Consider the following 16,540-nt stretch of genomic DNA (forward strand, 5'->3'; position numbering starts at 1 on the left):
AGTATGGATGACGGTCTCCGGCAATATGGACGCCAGGAAGATAGCAGGTCTGTTGAACGTCTTCCCCTTAATCTGCCGTCCAATGCCTGACACCAAGCGGCCGCCAATGGAACAGGGCGGATGATACCATAAGCAGGATAACCTGGGGGGACATTACACTGACTGTGTGTGAGAGAGAGACATATAGGGGTATAGACGAGTCCGTGTGATCGGTAGCTGCCAGTGTGAGAGGCAGCTCCTCCTCATCCCGGCGGGGTACGTGTAGTCATACTGTTGTCACCAGTGGGATCTCCCCCCACCACCCCTGCATAATATGATGCTCCGAGGTGTCACACGTGAGATGCTACTGCTGTGATCTGCAGCCGGTGTGTGGGATGCTAGGAGGCGGCTTATCGGGGGCAGCTGTCACCCTGACACTAACCGGGGCCAAGGACTCCTTCCTGCGCCTCACACCCGAGCTCCGAGCCCAGCTGCACCTGGAACAGGTAATACACGTCACTCACTGTGCCCCCATACACCACACCGCTGTCACCTACTTTGCCCCGTACATGCAGTGCTGTCACCCCCTGTGCTCCCTACGCATACACCACTGTCACCCACTGTGCCCCCTATATACACCACGCCGCTATCACCTACTTTGCCCCATACACGCATCCCTCTTACCAGTTCTCTCATACACCCACTGTCGTCACCCACAGTGCCCCCATACACCCACTACCGCCCATTCACACACACACACAGCTGTCACCCTGTGCTCTCTATACATACACCAGTCACCCACTGTGCCCCTAAACACACACCACCGTCACCTGCTTTGCCCCCCATACACGCATCCCTCTTACCAGTTCTATCTCATACACCCACTGTCGTCACCCACAGTGCCCCCCATACACCCACTGCCATCACCCACAGTGCCCCCCATACACCCACTGCCGCCCATACACACAGCTGTCATCCCGTGCTCTCTATACATACACCAGTCATCCACTGTGCCCCCATTCACACAACGCTGTCACCCACTGTGCCCCTATACATACACCGGAGTTACCTACTGTTCCCCCTATACACAGACACACACCACTGTCACCCACTGTGTCCCCCCTACACACATGCTGTCACCCCGTGCTCCCTATACATACACCTGACTCACCTACTGTACCCCCTATACATACACTAGTCACCCACTGTGTGTGTGTGTGTGTATATATATATATATACACATATATACACACAATCACCCACTGTGCCACCATACACACATCCCTCTTACCAGTTGTTCTACCTTATACACACACCAGTGCCCCCCCATACACCCACTGCCATCACCCACAGTGCCCCTATACCCACATCCCTTGCACCAGCTGTCCCATATTACACTGTCACCCGCAGTGCCCCCATACACACCACTGCCACCCACTGTGCGCCCATACACACATCCCTTGCACCAGCTGTCTAATATTACACACACTGTCACCCATGGTACCCCCATACACATACTGTTGTCATCCACTGTTCCCCGATACACACTCCGCCAGCACCCGCTGTGTCTTCTATCACTTATACATGGCCACCCACTATGCTCCTCACAAAATCTCTCTCTACACACAGATGTCAACCACTATTCTAATAGCCACAGATAGCTGTCATACATTGGTTCATCTCTACAATGGTTTTGATAGGGGGGTGTGTATATATTTAAACCTTTGTGAATATGAAGTTGTATGTTATTTCCTTATAGACAGAAGTCATTCTGTGAACACACATTGTACAGAAAGACAGGATTGTGAGAAATTATATCCTTACACATGTACGTGATGCCTGGAGCATACTCCTACAATGAAACCTTTGATCCTGGTTCTAACTGCAGCCATGGCTGATGTTAATGAGTAATAACTTTCATGACAACCTAGGCTGAGAAGTTAGTCCATCTCCTCTGCTGGCACAAAACAATAATTTGTGTAAAGAAAGGTTTCAAAATTATCCATAGCTGATTAGAAAAAAAAAAGTTTTTAATTAAAAAAAAAAAGACTGCTTACCTCATAATGGCTGACATTTACCGTTTATTAAAGTATTTACCATTTCCCGAGACTGACTTCAAAGAAAACTGGGCCCGATTTCAGCTTTGGGAATAGTGAGATTTAGCACTTAACTGATCATCTAGGTGAAACCATGTTGCACTGCAAGGGGGGGTGGGGGGCAGATTTAAAATGAGCAGAGATTTAGATCTGGGACTGACATCTAAATTATAGAGTAATAATAAAGCTGTCCAGTATTTGTGGGCTACATACAAAAGCAGCCAGTATTTACACTACATGGAAAAAATGTTACATATTTATAGCCCTTGCATACAGTTAAGTGCTAATTCTCACTATTCCCAAAGCTGAATCAGGCCCACTGTACATTAAGGATTCTAAGTGACTTTCATCTTTAAAAAATGTCCTGCAACTTCTCCTAGACATAGAACGCAAGGTTTGTAGATCACCAAACTTCATTCATTGTCTCTTTATATGGAACAATACTGCTCTCTGTGTACAATGCATATATGCCTGATTCATCTGTGGCAAAGACTTTAGCAAATATGCCCTTTTTTGGATGGAAGTTCTGAGACCTAATGTATTGCACACCCTATATGTAGCCAATTGGATGCTTTTTTTTCCCCTCTTGATCCACTTTGAAAATCGCAGCCATGTGCAGTGCACCAGTCTCTCTCCATAGGGATAAATTATGCCGGAGAGCCTCTGTCTACGCTCTGTTCACCTGTCACACAAAAAAACAGTGGAGCAGTATTGGAAAATATGGACACGGGTACAGAAGAAAATTTTTTTACTGTCCATGTAACATTACAGTAAAAAGCAAATAGTCTGAACTTACCCAGTATTTCAATACATAATGATGAGGTTCTTTATCGGCTTATTATACAGGCACATGCAGTGGAGGTGTCATGGGGAGAGCAGCCAATTTATCTTGGTTGGATGGAGAATCGAAGCAGGAGCAGCTCAGACTACACTGTTGTAGAGCTCAACAGGCAGCTGGGAGAGAAACTAGGACTTGCCAATGGACAGCAGGTACTGTGGGTGTTACTCACACTCTGCAACATCTTATAGTTTGTGTGTTCATCCTCTGGTTACAAACAATAGTAGAAAGGTGCATTGAGCTACTATGTTTCCAAAAACGTGTCAAAATTAGAGCTGCCCACACATCAATGTATAGCTGACTAAACTAGCCTTATGCCATACTGGATTTTATTCAGCACTGTGAGCAGGTTTGTGGTCATTTGCTACACTGTAGCAGGGAGTACAAAGGGCGCAATGTACACTGATCCGATCGCCTGGCCCTACACCTTAGCAGCTAAATCAGTATTAATTTGGCATTTATGTTTGTTACCACATTGCTCCAAAATTAATCTGAAAATCAGGATAGCACCCTATGTTGTCCGTTAAAGCCAAATACTATTGATTCTCTGATTTAAATTTACCCTACCCTTTAATGCTCACAGTTTTCTGCAGCTAACAGATACTTTGCTATTTTTTCCTACAACAACATTTCTTTAGTAGGAAGTTATGGGTCTCATGAATTCTGCAAGGCAGCAAACGGACTACCCTTAAAATTGTAGCTGGAGCAATATATTTAGAGGTTGTCCACTGTTGGATAACTTTTCAGAGCACGTACTACATCGTGTAACTAGGAGTTGATACATGGCCTGAGCTATTTCGGAAGTTTGTAAATTTGGCAGCATTCCATCCCCTATAGAAACCTATGGAGGTTGCAGCTGGCAACAGGAATGAAGGGATTGCAGCAGGTATTGACCTGCTGCGGTCCCATTGTCATACATTCAGGAGATACTAAATATTTGTGCCCAGCGGCCACAAAAATGGACAGTGAGATTCTGACTTGGTAGTCGGTGAGGACACTTTCACACATAAGCCAAAAACCTGGGTGTTTGCACATGAAAACACATCGACCCAGGTCTGGTATATGCGTGAAAGGTCCGATCCAGGTAGACAGACAGTCCCGGGTCCACAACCCTGGTCACTATCAGGGTTTTTCCTGGTACTCGCAACCCAGATCACGCCTGAGTGACGACCCAGGAATAGGGGTAGTCCAGCTTCAACCCACACTGTGCCAGTGTCCTGGGTCCGAGCCAGGATATATCTGAAAGTAGTATTACTCACAACCTAAGTGTCCGTGTTGCCGTCACTTAGTTGTTAATCCTCCAACCAGTATATCAGACAGGTCATTTGCTCAAGTCCCAAGTTGAGGATTATCAAGCAAATGTGCAACAACAAATAAAATTTTCCTGTGTGCCACCCCCATTTTCCTACTACCCAAGGCCTTCTAAGCGAGTCCTACTAGTGGCATGAACCTTATTTTCTGGATGTATCTACGCCATGGCCAAAGTTTTGAGAATGACAAGTATTGGTTTTAACAAAGTTTGCTGCTTGTGTTTTTAGACCTTTTTGTCAGATGTTACTATAGTATACTGAAGTAAAATTACAAGCATTTCATAAGTGTCAAAGGCTTTTATTAACAATTACATTGTTTAGGCAAAGTGTCAATGTTTGCAATGTTGACCCTTCTTTTTCAAGACCTCTGCAATTCACCCTGGCATGCTGTAAATCAACGTCTGGGCCACATACTGACTGATGGCCACCCATTCTTGCCTAATCAATGCTCGGAGTTTGTTTGTCCACTCGCCTCTTGAGGATTGACCACAAGTTCTCAATGGGATTAAGGTCTGGGGAGTTTCCTGGCCATGGACCAAAATTTTGATATGTTCCCCGAGCCACTTAGTTATCACTTTTGCCTTATGGCAAGGTGCTCCATCATGCGTCACCAAACTGTTCTTGGATGGTTGGGAGAAGTTGCTCTTGGAGGATGTTTTGGTACCATTCTTTATTCATGGCTGTGTTCTTAGGCAAAATTGAGAATGAGCCCACTCCCTTGGCTGAGAAGCAACCCCACACATGAATGGTCTCAGGATACTTTACTGTTGGCATGACACAGGACGAAGAGTTTTGGAGGATGGCCTGGTGTCAAGAAGGGCAGCAAAGAAGCCACTTCTCTCCAGGAAAATCATCAGGAACAGACTGATTTTCTTCAAAAAGTACAGGGGAGGACTGGGGTAAAGTTATTTTCTCTGATGAATCCCCTTTCAGATTGGTTTGGGCATCTGGAAAAACACTTGTCCAGAGAAGGAAAGGTGAGCGCTACCATCAGTCCTGTGTCATGCCAACAGTAAAGCATCCTGAGACCATTCATGTGTGGGGTTAATTCTCAGCCAAGGGAGTGGGCTCACTCACAATTTTGCCTAAGAACACAGCCATGACTAAGGAATGGTACCAAAACCTCCTCCAAGAGCAACTTCTCCCAACCATCCAACAGTTTAGTGACGAACAATGCCTTTTCCAGCAGGATGGAGCACCTTGCCATAAGGCAAAAGTGATAACGAAGTGGCTTGGGGAACAAAACATCAACATTTTGGGTCCATGGCCAGGAAACTCCCAAGACCTTAATTCCATTGTGGTCAGTGCTCAAGGAGGTGTGTGGACAAACAAAAACCCACAAATTCTGACAAACTCCAAAGGCAACTATGTAGCCCAGAAGTTGATTGACAGCATGCCAGGGTAAATTGCATAGGTTTTGAAAAAGAAGGGTCAACACTACAAATACTGACTCTTTAAATAAACTTAATGTAATAGTCAATAAAAGCCTTTGACACTTATGAAATGCTTGTAATTTTAATTCAGTATACCATAGTAACATCTGACAAAAAGGTCTAAAAACAATGACGCAGCAAACTTTGTGAAAACCAATACTTGTCATTCTCAAAACTTTTGGCCATGGCTGTATTTTAAAATTTTATTGGAGTCAAGCATCTTCAAATCTATAGCAATAAAATCATGACCAACAGCCAAATTAAATTCCCGACACGTTATGTGCCGAACAGCACATCGCATTCTGCCGGCCATGCAAGTTTGGTGCAAGGTAAAATTTGTAATGTCAGCTCTACCATAAATGGCCGATGTGCGTTTGCCTTCTAAGGGGGAATTCAAACCAGCCCAATGTGCACAGCACATCATGCTGGATTGAATGCCGTGTGTGTGTCTATATCTTCTCACACATAATATCAAAGAATAAGGGCGAATTCAACTCTGCAGGAAGCGTACATATATCGGGCACTTAAAGTAGTTTTCCCTTGCCCCTCTATTGGGAATGAATTTTAAGCAAAGAATTTACGGCATAGAAATGGTAATATGAGTATTGAGATAATTTGTTATACAGAGGGAATGCTTAAGAATAGCAGCAGGTAGAAGTCAAAGTCGACCAGCGATGCGCGCACCCACTGGACATTTTTTAAATCTATCATCGCCCGAACATGCTGGTCAACCGGACGTTGCCAGGTTGCCCATGTTCGGGGATGATTGATATGCCTACACTGAACGACTAACATTCAATGTAGGCACATCAGACTGCGAAACGACTGCACGATTACAATGTCATAATCATGCACTCGTTTCTATGTCTGTAAGTGGATACGCACATTAAGACCTGCCAAGTAAAAGATATCACTACCTTGTTAATTTGTAGCTCCATTTTAGATTAGTAGGCATGTGCAAACAATACTGTTAAATTACATCCTGCTGAAGTGGACATTAAGTGCTTGGTGAATAAGTCATGCAGCCAGCACTCTCATACATCCTTACTGTCTCCATGACTTACCAGGAAGGCGGTGGATGCTTAGACATGGAATATTGCTTTAAAAAAAAAAAAAAAGTCTGTATTTAGTAAGAACTAGCAGGAGGTAGTGTAACTATAGGTACCAGGAGCACACAGGTTGCCAGCAACAGCAAGTCTTAACTGGCCAAACCATGTGACTGAAAAGCAGGGTGAGGGGTATTTCTCCCTTTCTAGGTCTAGGCACATTTCACAAATTATTAGTTTCTTACATTTTAATGTATGTAGGATTAAACCAGTTCTGTATTACAATATAGAGGACATTTATTTAAAGGTTATGAATGTCAATTTTTACAGCATTTCAGAAACATAACCCATCTTGAAGTGGTTTAGATAAAGCGAGAAAAATAGTGAAGATATTACAAAAAGAGCTGGAAGGCACAAATATTTCAAAGACATTCACAATGGAAGTTTAAGGATCAACTTGTAAAGAGAAGCTAATTTCTCCTACTGCTTAAGGTAGCGACCTTTGACTTTTCTAAGGTTGGGATCACCCCACCCCCCCAAAAAAAACCACCACTAAGAAGCAGGTTGCTCAGCAGCTGCTTTAAAGGCACTGCAACCACACAATACCCCTTCCATCTACAGGGGCGCACTCATTTTGTGCATCAGAAGGGAGAAAAAAAAAATACATGAATTCTCTTTTAAATGACACTCCATTTTGCATTCAGTAGCCATTACAAATGGAACAGGAGATGCCTAACAGAAATTCTAGGTAGAAAATTCAGGATATTTTCAAATATTCTAAATGTGCAAGAGACAGGTAACTGGATTAAACCCCTTAACGGTTGCAAAAAAAAAAAAAAAAAAAAAAACACTTGATAGCATAGATGTACCTACACTAAATCATATACTAGAGCAAGTGTAGGAACCCTGTAGCTCTCCAGCTGTGCTACTACAAATCCTAGCAAGCCATTTCCTTTGTTCAACAGGGATGCTGCAGCTTGAGAGCCACAAGCTACTTGCCTTTACTATGACCAGTCATACAAATTCAAGCACAGATGGAATAGTTATTCAATGCAGATCAGATCAATGCTGTACAATTCCATACAGTAAGTGCCAAAGACAGGTTTATTTTTAGGTGTGATATATTTGACTGATTAGGGCTTCTAGGGTTGAAATTGCACAGCTTTGATTTAGCATGTGATGCCAGCAGTGACAAGATGAAAGGCAGCAGCTTGGGATGGATTACGTGCCTTCTTATTGAAGACACTTTGGGGTTAGTTCAGAAACCTGCAGAACACAAGATGTTGGTAATTCTGAATGAATATAATTGTTTGATTTAGTGTCCATGGATTGGAAATTGACTAATATTTGTCAGGACACCAGAGATTTCCACATGTGCCACTGAAGACGAGGTAGAATACCAGGCTTGGTTACAGTCATTTATGAAAGAAGATTGAAAGCTTTAGTCCGATACCCGAAGGGCCAAATAGGGGATTAAATATGGTAGGGCCCAAAAAACAAAGTAGATGGGACAAGTAAGGGTGATGGAGCAAAAAGTTGCAAAGGTGGCAGATACATTATTGGTTAAACTTATGAGACTGTGTTAGCTACACCAGATAAATTATCTTTCTTTACCGTCCTCTCTCATAGCCAGGGAGGAGTTGGCCGAGAATGGCTTGCAGTGGCTTGTTCACACACATGTTGTAGTTCTTGCCCAGATCATATCTGCATGCAGGGCAACTGTGCACAGAGGCTTTAAATGATCGGTCAAGGCAGCTCTTGCAGATATTATGCAGACACTCAGTGGTGATGGGCTCAAACACCACCTCCTGGCAGCAGATGCACAGGAAAGTCTCTTCCACTTTGCTTATAAATTTGGGTCCCTCCTTAAGAAAGGACATGACTTCGTTCCACAACTTGACATTCAGCTCATCCTTTTCAATCAGAGCTTTTTGCTCTGCAGTCAGTTTGTATAATTCCACTTTGGTTTTCTTAGGTGATCCCTCAGATATTTCATCATCATCATCGTCGTCATCCACCACAAACTTCCTTTTTCTTTTCCCTTTGCTAGGATTTTCCAGCTCATCTGCATCAGCATTGTTTTCTTTTTCTCTCTCCTTATTAGCCACAGATTCCAAGTAACCCTCCGGGTAGTGCATGGTGAGGCCCAGTTTCTTTATGCGCTCCTTGCCCTCCCTGGACCATGGCGCAGGTTCCTCGTCATCTCTCTTTAGCAGATAGCGCCACACAAGAAACCCAGACTTTCCCTTTTCAGGCCAATATTTCACCACCTTGTATATTCCATCATATCGGTTTCCATCTTCTGGGGCGTATTTGCTGTGTTTCCTCCCCTTTGCATTGCGCACAACTCGCACAGGCTTACCCTTCTGCCAGTCCTTAGCTACAGCCCCCTGTTTGTCATTGATGGGAGCATTGCAGTTCAGGGCTAGAGCTCTGTTCATGTTGCTGAGCTTTTGGTCGCACGACTGCTCCGCTGTGCGTTTGTTACCCGAGAGGTCACGACCACCACTCCCAGTGTAGGTAAACTCAGTGCCATCATCCGCGTCATCCTCATAACCACCTGCCAGCACTAGGGAATAGGAACCATCATTGCTTCTTCCATGGATACCCGCCACATGGGGCCTGTGCACACCAGCCTCGCTCACCTGTACCCGGAATTTCCACATGGTGCCAACTGGTACTCCAGGTATTGGGCCATAATGATTAGATGGAACAATCGTGCATTCTCTTGAGCGCCCCATACAAGCCATGCCTTTGCCCCAGTCTCTTTGGGATGAAGAGCTGGCAGACGCCATTTTGGACTTCTTCTTGCTCTCTTTCAGCTTCTCACCTGCTAACACCACTTCACTGGCATCGTTTCTACAGTCTGGGCAGTACCAATCATCATCCTGTGGAAGGTCAGAAAGGGGAGGGTTGAGACAGTACATATGGAAAGCCATGTCACACTCATCACACAGTAGCTGCTTTTCAGGATCCTGCTTGCCCCCACATACATGACAGGCGCACATGCGGCATTTTGTTTTCGGGTCGTCCTTGCAGTATTTGCACACTGGGCCATTTTGCTTTTTATGTGGGGACACTGCAACAGGCGTGGCAGGCAAGACACAGGTACCAGGTGGGGCATGAGCACCAGGCTCCTCAATCTGGAAGATCTCATCCATAAACACAATCCTGCAGTTATCCAGGTCATCCCCAGCAGCCCCCAGGGTAAGCTTGGCATAGACCTCTCTATTATTTTTGGTTTCCTTCATCCTCAGGATTTCTGCATCATACCAGTACCCCCTCTCCCCAGGCTCATCCGGGTTATAATTGACCATGACCACCTGCCCCACTGCCAGCTGGTGCCACTTCAGGGTGGTCCGGGCACGGGGCCGCACGTCTTTCTCAGTCAGCTGGACGACCCCGTTCTCAGGATAGTCCTCATACTGGATGTGGTAGATGAAGTCCCCCGGGGTCACCCCATGGGTAACATTCGCCACCTCAGCCTCAAACCAGGCACCCATGTGCAGGTCCCGGGCGTCCACAAGCTGCTTGGTCTGGTACAAGCCGAGATCGGTGCGCTCAGAGGGGACCGGTTCCTCCTCGGGCTCTGTTTCGGTCATTGGCGGCTCCTCGCCCTCCTCCTCCGGTGCCGGGGCACACACCGGGACCTGGCGCACCATCAGCTGGACGATGTCATTCAGACCGACACTGTAATCAAACAGCGTGTGGCCGTCCTCCATCTGCTTCCCCCGGTAGAAGAGCCGCTGTCGCTCCATCTCGACCCCGAACACGTCCTGGACCCGCTGCCGCAAGTCCTCCAGCTTGGTCAGCTTGGACAGGGAGTCAATGCGATGAGTCTCCCGGCCGTCCATGGTGCGAACTTGGATCCACATGGCGGCGGCTGCTCTCGCTGTGAAAGTCTGTGGTGACCGTGTCCCGGATGCTCGGACGCGGGAATCTGTGGTGATTATGTCCCGGATGCTCGGGAGTCTCTTACTCTGTGAGAATGAGAAGTTTGGATGTGAGTGACCCGACTGACGTAACGCTGTGCCGGTTGTACGAGGGTACTGGTCTCTTGGCGCCGTGAATACTCTCACTCAGTAGTATTTGCGCGGTTTATACTTTGGCGGGAAGCTGTCAGCCTCTGCCGCCCGCCGGTGACTGGGGGAGGAGGGCTGAGGTGGCGGGGAGGAGTAAGGCGCACGGAGCCCCTCCCAATATTCCCCTGTCAGTCACGCATACCATGTCCCTGACACACACTCTCCCTCCTCCCACCCCAGTGTCACCGCACGCGCATCTATACACACCACTACACACTGCTCACTTTACAGTACTAGTATCTTCTATGACAGACACATGTGAACATTGGGAAAGGAGTAATCAGGCGACACACAGTATATGGCATGTGCATGGGGGCTAATAAAGGATATTGGCCCTCATTCAGAGCCGTTCGCTATTTGTGGTCGCTCGTTTAAAAACAAGGGGTGGCTATTCAAATGATCCGTACGCACATTGCAGTCTGTTCACACCTCTAAGTCTGAACGAGCGAGCAAAACATACGCTCGTTTATTTGTTAAAAACGCCCCCTGGCCGCTCGCATCCTACGTCATGTCCGCTATTTATTAGATTAATCGAGTACATCGACCAGCGTATGAACTGCTCGCTATTCTTGTGGTTGGTGTTTGCTACCACAAATTTGCGAGCAGTTCTGGCTATAAAATAACCCAGTGACGTGGTCACTGACGCTGCTGTTTTAAATATGCACACCCATAAAACGCCCGTTTTGACCTTTAAGCACGCCTGCGTTCGGATCTCCACTCCCCATTTTCAAGCACCTTCCCCTGTTACCACCCACATACGCCTCATTCTGTCACTCAAAATAGCAGGCACTCGCTATATTGCGTACCAACGATTTTCGGCCGCACTGACTGGTTCGCGCATGCGTACTAAAAACCGTACGCATGCGCAGATGTGCAAACATCGCTCGGAACGAGCGTACTGCCGCTAACGAGCGGCTCTGAATGAGGGCCATTGGGTCCATTTGATGGGTCTAAGAGGTGTGCAAAACAATGGAAAATATACTGAAAACTAGATTATATTACAAATCATTTTATAGAGAATAGAATGTTTAAAAGTAAAAGCAGTAATAAAATATGTACAGAAGATCAGATTGCACCATTGTTCAGTTTCTTGTACTGAGTGATGTCAGTGCGAACAGTGTGGGATCCGGTCAGTGACCATGTCGACATTCTCAGAATGCACATCAACATGATATATTGACCTTACATACCAAACCCAACAGTACTGATAGGAATTTATTTATAGTGCAAATCATTGTCAGTCAGACAGCGTATATACAGTGATATGAACTAGAGCAAGGAGCTTTTAACGTCTTATGATTCTGCCCCATTTAGAGCGGGATATTTATCAAAGCTTGGAGAGAGATAAAATTGTCAGAGATAAAGTACTAACCAATCAGCTTCTAACATACATTTTACAGGCTGTATTTGAAAAATCGCAGCTAGGAGCTGATTAGTTGGTACTTTAGCTCTCTCCAAGCTTTGATAAATATTCCCCACAGCAGTCCTCATCTTACTATGCTGTACATACTGTAGCTGGCCACATACTTATGTTGATGGGGATTATTTTACAGATAAACACATAAACCTAGTCGTCCGATATGGCTATCATAGCACTAAAAGGTTTGGGAATTAGGTCAGGGCCCATTGGACTATCTGTGGTAACTGGAACGTTAGTGGTTAGTTGGCCATAAAATATTACTCCTCATACAGACTAGAACCAGGATCTTTACAATCACGACTGATTGGAGATGGCAAAGGCAGTGTAATGCTGCACAGACACAGGCAGCAAGTGTTCACAGAAACACAAGGTGTAGGTATGCAGGATCCTCGGAGTAGGAAACAGCATACAAGAACAAAAGTACAGGTATGTACCAGGCAGGTTAGCAGGATTCTGCGTAGTACCGAACAAGATATAAGGATAGCACAATGCAGATATAAATGGATAGCACCGTAAGATATTAGGATGCACAGTGTAGCTGGCAAGATTGCCCAAACGGATATCAGGATTGCACAGTGCAGGTTCAGCAGGATTGTCCAGCAGGATATCATGATTGCACAATGTAAGTTGAGCAGGATTGTCCAGCAGGATATCATGATTGCACAATGTAAGTTGAGCAGGATTGTCAAGCAGGACATCAGGATTGCATGGTGTAGGTTCAGCAAGATTGCCCAGCAGGACAACAGTATTCACTATAAAGCATACAGTAACCAAAGTACTGAGGCCTCTAGGAGAAGTTGTATTGGTAACTATTTGCAGAACCTGAGGAATTTAATAGGCATCCATGCCGCTGATTGGCCCAGCTAGTCATATGGCTGGTATATGCCTTCTCAGGATGGCCAGACATTGCAGCATGGTAACTGCTGGGGAGGACGCCGCACCCACAGCAGGAGACAGCAACTGCACAGGTGAGGATGACAGGAGTGGAGGGCAGCAGGGCACAGCGCTAGATCCGACAACAGGAACCTGGGGATCAGTGTGTGGCAATGGCACTGTATCTAAATTGTAATCTATATATACACTAGCTGAAGTACTCGCCGTTGCCTGGGTTTAAATCTTCAAGTTATTAAGTTTTATCTATTATGTGATGTCGTCCAAATCCAACCAGTGGAAGGCCCAGAATATGCTTCCTGGGTCACAGTTCTGCCCGGCGCACTCCACTGTGAGGTCCAACCGGGACCCTAACCACTCCATTAGGCTTCCCAGACCAATTGCCACCCCTCTGTGAAGTTTTCGTCTAGATCCATCCAGTGGAAGGCTCAGAAGAGGTTCCCTGGGTCAAAGTTCTGCCCAGTGTACACCAGTGGGAGGTCCGACTGGGACCCTAACCCCCCTAAAAGCTGTCCAGGATCCAACTGGACCACCTCGTGTTGGTTTCATCCCAATCGGTGCAGGGGTGTCCGAATGCATAACTGGACAAAACAACAAACAGACCGATGAAGCTATTGGTTTTTTACTTCTTCACAAATGTTGTAACATCACATTTGTACATCTGCAGTGGCTTCCAAACACTATCTATCCCACATCAGCCCTCTCTGTCGTCCGGCTGCTTATCAGCGTCGGAAGCCTTGCCCAGTGGATCCCACAATCCTTTATACCTTCACACACACCAATCTATCACACCCAAGTAGCGCAACTGTGTGTGAAACTTTTCCTGTAGTAAACGGCAGGATTCTTTACCCTGCTTGCTCCTTTCCAGAATGAGTTCTGCTCTGGACATCAGAACATTGCAACAATATCTCTATATGCATGTATATGTATGTGTGTGTGTGTGTGTGTATATATATATATATATATATATATATATATATATATGTTTAAAGGGAAGAGGGTACCTCTGCACCTGTCACGACCCGTGCAATGCCACCATCCTGCCTGAGGTGTTGCTCTCTGCTCTGGTGGCTCAAGCAAGCTCAGCTTATACAACAAACTGCAGAGATCCAGCAGTGTGTGTGCTAGAAGCACCAGAGCGGAGAGCAACACCCCAGGCAGGAAAGAGGAACTGCAAGGGTTTTAACAGGTGCAGGGTGCTAGAATGAACAATGTGTGTATGTGTATATATATATATATATATATATATAATGCAATATAGTGCATTTGTATGCCATACAGATGGTAGCCCCTAAATCACATATTTAAATAAACCTGCTTTGGGGCTGCTAACTAAAGTACAGGATTTAATGACACATTTTGGATATATATATATTATGTTGAATTATTCTGAGAAATGCTTACATTATTTTATGCCAACAGGTGTTCCTCAAGCAGTGTTGTAATGTCATGTCTTGTAAGGAAGTCACAGTTGAACCACTGTCCGCCGATGACTGGGAAATACTGGTAAACTGCTTTTTTTAACAGTAGTTTAAAGGGATCTGGTGGGTGGTTTGTAGTTTCTTAAACATATATATTACCAGGCAACTACAGCTATAGAATATAAATTTAAAGTTCACCTCAGAGTTATCCCCACCATGTTCTCCTTGGGAAACCATTCCAATTGCTGGGAACGAAGAGTACCCTTCCCACCTACACCTTTTATTATGTATCTAACATCACTGATGGGGAGATGTATCAAGCCTTGGAGAGAGATAAGATACCAATCAATCAGCTTCTGTCACGGTACAGGCTCTGTTTGAAAAATGACAGGAGCTGATTGGTTGGTACATTATCTCTCTCCAAGGCTTGATGCATCTCACCCTGAGTTCTCTGACAGAGTATTCAGCTGAGGTGTTACTGGGGAACAGACCTCTCTGTTTTGTTTCTGTACATACATGTGTTGGTTAGTGATGCTGAGTGTTATTGGTCATTAGTACTACTCTATGAATTTTTATAATCTACTGGAAACACAGTCATAGTACAATACTCAGCTGTTATTTCACTTTGTAGCCGGTCTGTACTGCCACTAATTTACCACAATTTCCTATATTTTCTTTAATATTTTTTAATAATTTTGTGCCATAAACAAAGTTTGTGTACATTGAACCATCAAAAACCAAAAGTTTCGCTACCTCAGTCATGCTTAAAAAAGTCCGTATTTTGGAATATTTGGATAAGGGAGATTCAACCTGTATGAATTTATATAATCTACTGGAAACACAGTCATAGTTCAATACTCAGCTGTTGTTTCACTTTGTAGCCGGTCTGTACAGCCACTAACTTACCATAATTTCCTATATTTTCTTCACTCACACAGGAAATATATTAATTACCTCACAAGACAAGAAGTCATCATGTAGTTTAGGGTCCACTATGCAATGAAGCTTTATTTTTGTTTTACAGTCAGTTTATTTTTAAACTTATAGTATTATCTGTTTATTGCTAGGAACTGCATGCCTCGGCACTTGAAGCTCAGCTTCTCGATCAGATCCGAATAGTATATCCCAAGGCTGTTTTCCCAGTTTGGGTTGACCTGCACACATGTGTTTACATCCAAATAGGTAGGTTATTGTTCTGGTATATAATTTGGTAAATGCTGTTATACATGTACAGCTATTATTAAAAGCTCTGTATTCATAGATTGTAACTGTCTTTCGATTCATGATGATTTTCGCCTAATGATTTTTAAAACATCGTGAGTTAACAACTTCTGTGTATTTTTTGTTTCATTATATATTTATATATCATAATTACTATTACTATCCCGCACTGAGCATGTGCAGCAATTGAATTGCGAATACACTCACACAGAGGATTCATCTGCAAAGTGAGTGACAGCGTTTTGGGGAGATGGCTAGGCAAATGCAGGCGTGTCTGACCGTGTAAAACACTGTTTTCTGGGCGTGCATAAATTAGCCGCTGCATTCTTGCTCGCAGCAAGAGAGCCCGCTGTGTGTCTGGAGACCGGCTGATGGCTGCCTGATCTGCATTCGATGTTCCCGGTTTTGTACGTGAGCGTCAGATGTGAGATGCTTTCAGTGGGCGTTTCCAAGCACTGATTAACAAACAAAAAAATTGCGCTAATCTAAGCATGTATAATAAAACTCCCTAATAGAAGTTTGGTTTACATTAATCACGTGTTTAATTAATAAACCAATACAATCACATAAATCAAAACATCTATAGATCACAATGATATTCACAAAAAATATACACACATTAAAAGATGTTATTCTTTTTAGAAATCGATAGTATATAAAAAAGGAAACCACATACCCTCACTGATCTTTGCCTATGTGATAGTGCCCAGACACAACACAATTCCGCCTGTCCAGTCGCAATTGGAGATGTGTTTGAAATGCATGTGTTGTGCTCAGTTCTGGATAATAAGCAGTGCAGAAAC

The 16,540-nt window shown here is 44.6% G+C and overlaps 1 protein-coding gene and 1 pseudogene across 3 annotated transcripts in view; one reads left to right on the plus strand and one right to left on the minus strand.

Moving 5' to 3' along the window:
• Positions 1 to 16,540, plus strand: part of PEX1 (peroxisomal biogenesis factor 1) — a 66,187-nt gene that overhangs the window by 652 nt on the left and 48,995 nt on the right. The window contains exons 1-4 of one of the 3 annotated variants that reach the window (XM_088442228.1): positions 55 to 485; positions 2,922 to 3,065; positions 14,518 to 14,601; positions 15,584 to 15,698. In XM_088442228.1, the coding sequence (XP_088298354.1) occupies positions 375 to 485; positions 2,922 to 3,065; positions 14,518 to 14,601; positions 15,584 to 15,698 (454 nt within the window). In that variant the 5' untranslated portion in view covers positions 55 to 374. Of the gene's footprint in view, positions 1 to 54; positions 486 to 2,921; positions 3,066 to 14,517; positions 14,602 to 15,583; positions 15,699 to 16,540 lie in introns of those variants that run through there. The other 2 variants (XM_088442230.1, XM_088442229.1) reach the window with 2 other exon arrangements.
• LOC148511444 (E3 ubiquitin-protein ligase UHRF1 pseudogene) lies at positions 5,847 to 10,863 on the minus strand (annotated as a pseudogene).

The sequence above is a fragment of the Taudactylus pleione genome, unplaced genomic scaffold, assembly GCF_031769625.1.
Source record: "Taudactylus pleione unplaced genomic scaffold, aTauple2 ptg000306l, whole genome shotgun sequence".
In the NCBI taxonomy this organism is placed as follows: domain Eukaryota; kingdom Metazoa; phylum Chordata; class Amphibia; order Anura; family Myobatrachidae; genus Taudactylus; species Taudactylus pleione.